General features: G+C 43.5%; 1 protein-coding gene across 2 annotated transcripts in view; it reads left to right on the forward strand.

Moving 5' to 3' along the window:
* GDAP1 (ganglioside induced differentiation associated protein 1) overlaps nt 1–3,150 on the forward strand; it is a 16,204-nt gene extending 13,054 nt beyond the window's left edge. For both annotated transcript variants that reach the window (XM_012811549.1, XM_003800045.2), the window contains exons 4-6: nt 638–732; nt 1,631–1,745; nt 2,718–3,150. In XM_012811549.1, the coding sequence (XP_012667003.1) occupies nt 638–732; nt 1,631–1,745; nt 2,718–3,100 (593 nt within the window). In that variant the 3' untranslated portion in view covers nt 3,101–3,150. The remainder of the gene's footprint in view (nt 1–637; nt 733–1,630; nt 1,746–2,717) is intronic.
* Nucleotides 3,151–3,507: the final 357 nt, after the last annotated feature.

Here is a 3,507-nt window from a genome sequence, read left to right on the forward strand (position 1 = left end):
TTCCTCCTCCCTTCCCTTCCCCTCCATTCCTTTCCTTTCCCCTCCCTTCCTCTTTCCTTCCCCTCCCTTTCCTTCCCTTCCCTTCCTCTCCCTTCCCTTCACCCTTCCCTTTTTCTCCTCTCTCTTCCCCCCTCCCCCCTTTCCCCCTTCTTTCCCCTCCCTTCCTCTTGCTTCCCATTCATCCCTCCCTTTTCCTCCTCTCCCTTCTCTCCCCTCCCCTCCCTTCCTCTCCCTTCCCATTCATCCCTCCCTTTCCCTCCTCTCCCTTCTCCTGTCCTGCTTCTCTCCATCCTCCTTCTCTTCATTATACTCATTCTATGATTTGAAACAGGTGTTCTGACTGCAACTGTATCACCTATAGGTGTTTTTTTTTTAAACGAAGGCTTTTCCTTCCTTTCATTATAGAAAACTTGAAAGCTCCCACAGAGCTTCTCATTTAGTTCTCACCCTGCATGGCAGACACTCTTATAGTTGTCTTTGAAGAGTGAGGAAACTGAGGCACAGACAGGGTAAGACCTAGGTGGAAGCAGGGCATGTGCCCCAGAGCTCTTGCTCTTATCAAGTTTCCCAGTTTCTCCTTGTTTTGGGTATAGAAAGAGAAGTTAATTTTCTGTTTAAAAAAATGTTTCATTATCAGGCCAAATTGGTAACACAGAATCTGAACTGAAGAAACTTGCTGAAGAAAACCCAGATTTACAGGAGGCGTACATCGCAAAGCAGAAGCGACTTAAAGTAAGTGGCCCAGCTGCCCTAAGTCGACACAGGCTGCTGTGTTAAATGTCCTTGTTGCAAAGCACACTTGGAGGGGTCTTCAGTTAGATATTGCTGTTCACCAGCACACATGACCTCTGGCTTATGTCCTGCTTTTAGAAAACTTTTTAAAATAAGATTTGATATTCAAACTTGTCATCAGGTGCCTAAAAGGCAGATATTGAGCTTGCTGCTAGCTAGGGAAAGTTATAAAACATAAAAGCAAGTTAGTAAAATATTGTAGGAATCTGTCATTGAGGTATTAAACCACTTTCAGGCCTTGCTAGACCTGAGCCCCCACGTGTGGCACTGACTTGCTGTGCCCCAGGAGCCCAGAGGTGGTCAGCCTTTGTCTGTTGATCTTTCCCCATGGCCAAATAAAGCTTCTCCTCAGTTAGAAATGTAGCAAACAGTAACACTCCCAGCTCTCCCCCAGCTTCCTTTATTCTTAGCTAACCAAGCAGCTGGAAGAAATGAAAGCCTGCTCACACAGTCCCTGTCCTGGCTGTCCACTTGCTCTGTAACCCACTGTGCTCACACTTCCTCCTCACCCCTGACCTTGCAGGTACTCATTTATTCGGGATGCTGAAATTCCATTTTCAAACTGGGCATGGCAGGTGGCCCTTCATGTCCCCTCTTTGCCCCATCTGGTCATCTGGTTTCACAGAAGCTTCCCGTGGCGAGTGGGTCTGCTTCTGGGGAATTTCCACACCTGGACTATTTCCCCTCGACTTTGCACTTGTTTTAACAAAATTATTCTATTTCTTACCATTGTCTAAAATAGGTTTCAACTCTATGAGAGTTTATATCTACTTTGCTGTATCTAGATTTTTTTATAAGCACAAATAACCTATTTGTGTACTTTTTTGTCATTAATTAGTCAAAGCTCCTTGATCATGACAATGTCAAATATTTGAAGAAAATTCTTGATGAGTTGGAGAAGGTCTTGGATCAGGTTGAAACTGAGTTGCAAAGAAGAAATGAAGAAACCCCGGGTAGGTTCTGATTTGTATTCTTTTTCTCTGTTCAACACCAGTGTGTATGGAAGCAGTCTGACATCTCACCAAAACCCTTCTGTAATTTGCTTGTGGTTGTTGTCATTCATGGGTGGTTTTAATGATGTTAGCAACAATGATACTGAACTCAGCCAAACCTGGGGGTCTAATTGTTACTCAGTCTGCATCTGTGTGGAATATGACTAGTGGAGGATTTTTCTGCACAATTTAAACTGGTTGGGAGATCCTTACCTAACCCATTTTACAAATTGTAATTGGATTGAATGACTTGTAGAATCTGCTAGAATGCTCCTTCTAGTTTTTTCTTTAAGCAGGGAAGCAACTTCCGATCTAAAGCCTAGAGTGAGGTCCAGCATCTGTGTATCTGGCTGGTGAGTGTCCAGGTATTGTACCTGTGACCTCTTTAGGATTAAGCCATAGCCTAGGTCTATACATGCAAACCATGTGAGCTACTCTAACTGACAATGGAATTGAAGACCTTGTTACTTAAAACCTGTCTCATAACCGCTCCTCTTTAAAGCAGTTACTAAGAGTGGTAGCCACGGAATCATATTCAACCGTAACTATATGGATTTTCCTAAAGCACACCTCTTATTTTTCTAAACCAGAAGAAAGTATCTGTGAATTCCTTTTTCTAAGGGATTCTCAACTCATCAGAGTCCTTTACGAAATGATAGACAGACTTTGAGCTTCACGGGCTCCCATCTTACAGAGGGACCTGGGTGGCTGGCAGACTAATTAAGCAAGTCTCTTTTAACTTGGGGTACATTTACATGGACTTTTTTTCTTAAGCATATTACTTGCTGAGTGCAGTTATCAAGAAAACATACCATGGGCTTCAGGGTACATTTTGCTGTGCTCATGCTTGCCTTTCAGGCTGAGACCACTGATGGCACCAGCCTGTCTGTACGGTGCTTGCCCTTAATTCTCCATGTTCCTTTCTCTGATTAGAAGAGGGCCACCAGCCTTGGCTCTGTGGAGAATCCTTCACCCTGGCAGACGTCTCCCTTGCTGTCACATTGCATCGACTGAAGTTCCTGGGGTTTGCGAGGAGAAACTGGGGAAATGGAAAGCGACCAAACTTGGAAACCTATTATGAGCGTGTATTGAAGAGGAAAACATTTAACAAGGTTTTAGGACATGTCAACAATATATTAATCTCTGCAGTGCTGCCAACAGCATTCCGGGTGGCCAAGAAAAGGGCCCCAAAAGTTCTTGGCACCACTCTTGTGGTTGGTTTGCTTGCAGGAGTGGGATATTTCGCTTTTATGCTTTTCAGAAGGAGACTTGGCAGCATGATACTAGCATTTAGACCCAGACCAAATTATTTCTAGTTTTTTTGGGATCTGGTAGTGGCAACTCATCAGCCATTCAGTTAGACCCTTGTCCACTCTTCCAGACCCAGTGAAGAATTATCCTGGGCAACTAGTCAAAAGCATAATTTACTTTACTCTTTAGGTAGTTTATGTGGGAGGAGGAGGTCATGAAAATGTTCTCATGTGCTGGCAACTGAGATTACTTACTTGTAAACCTCAACTAATTCACACGTGACACACATGCAAGGTCAAGATACGTAAAGGCCGACAGATAGAGAATAGACCTAAAACTCGAAATGCCAGTTAAAGTTCTGAATTATTTTGGGGGAGAAGTGTATTACTATGAGCAAACAGTAATCAAAACCTGTGATTGAAACTATCTAGTCAACAGAAGTTATCCTTGTCACATTGCACGGGGATTCGGA

This window comes from Otolemur garnettii, unplaced genomic scaffold (genome assembly GCF_000181295.1).
Source record: "Otolemur garnettii isolate 467f Iridium unplaced genomic scaffold, OtoGar3 scaffold00163, whole genome shotgun sequence".
Classification (NCBI taxonomy): Eukaryota; Metazoa; Chordata; class Mammalia; order Primates; family Galagidae; genus Otolemur; species Otolemur garnettii.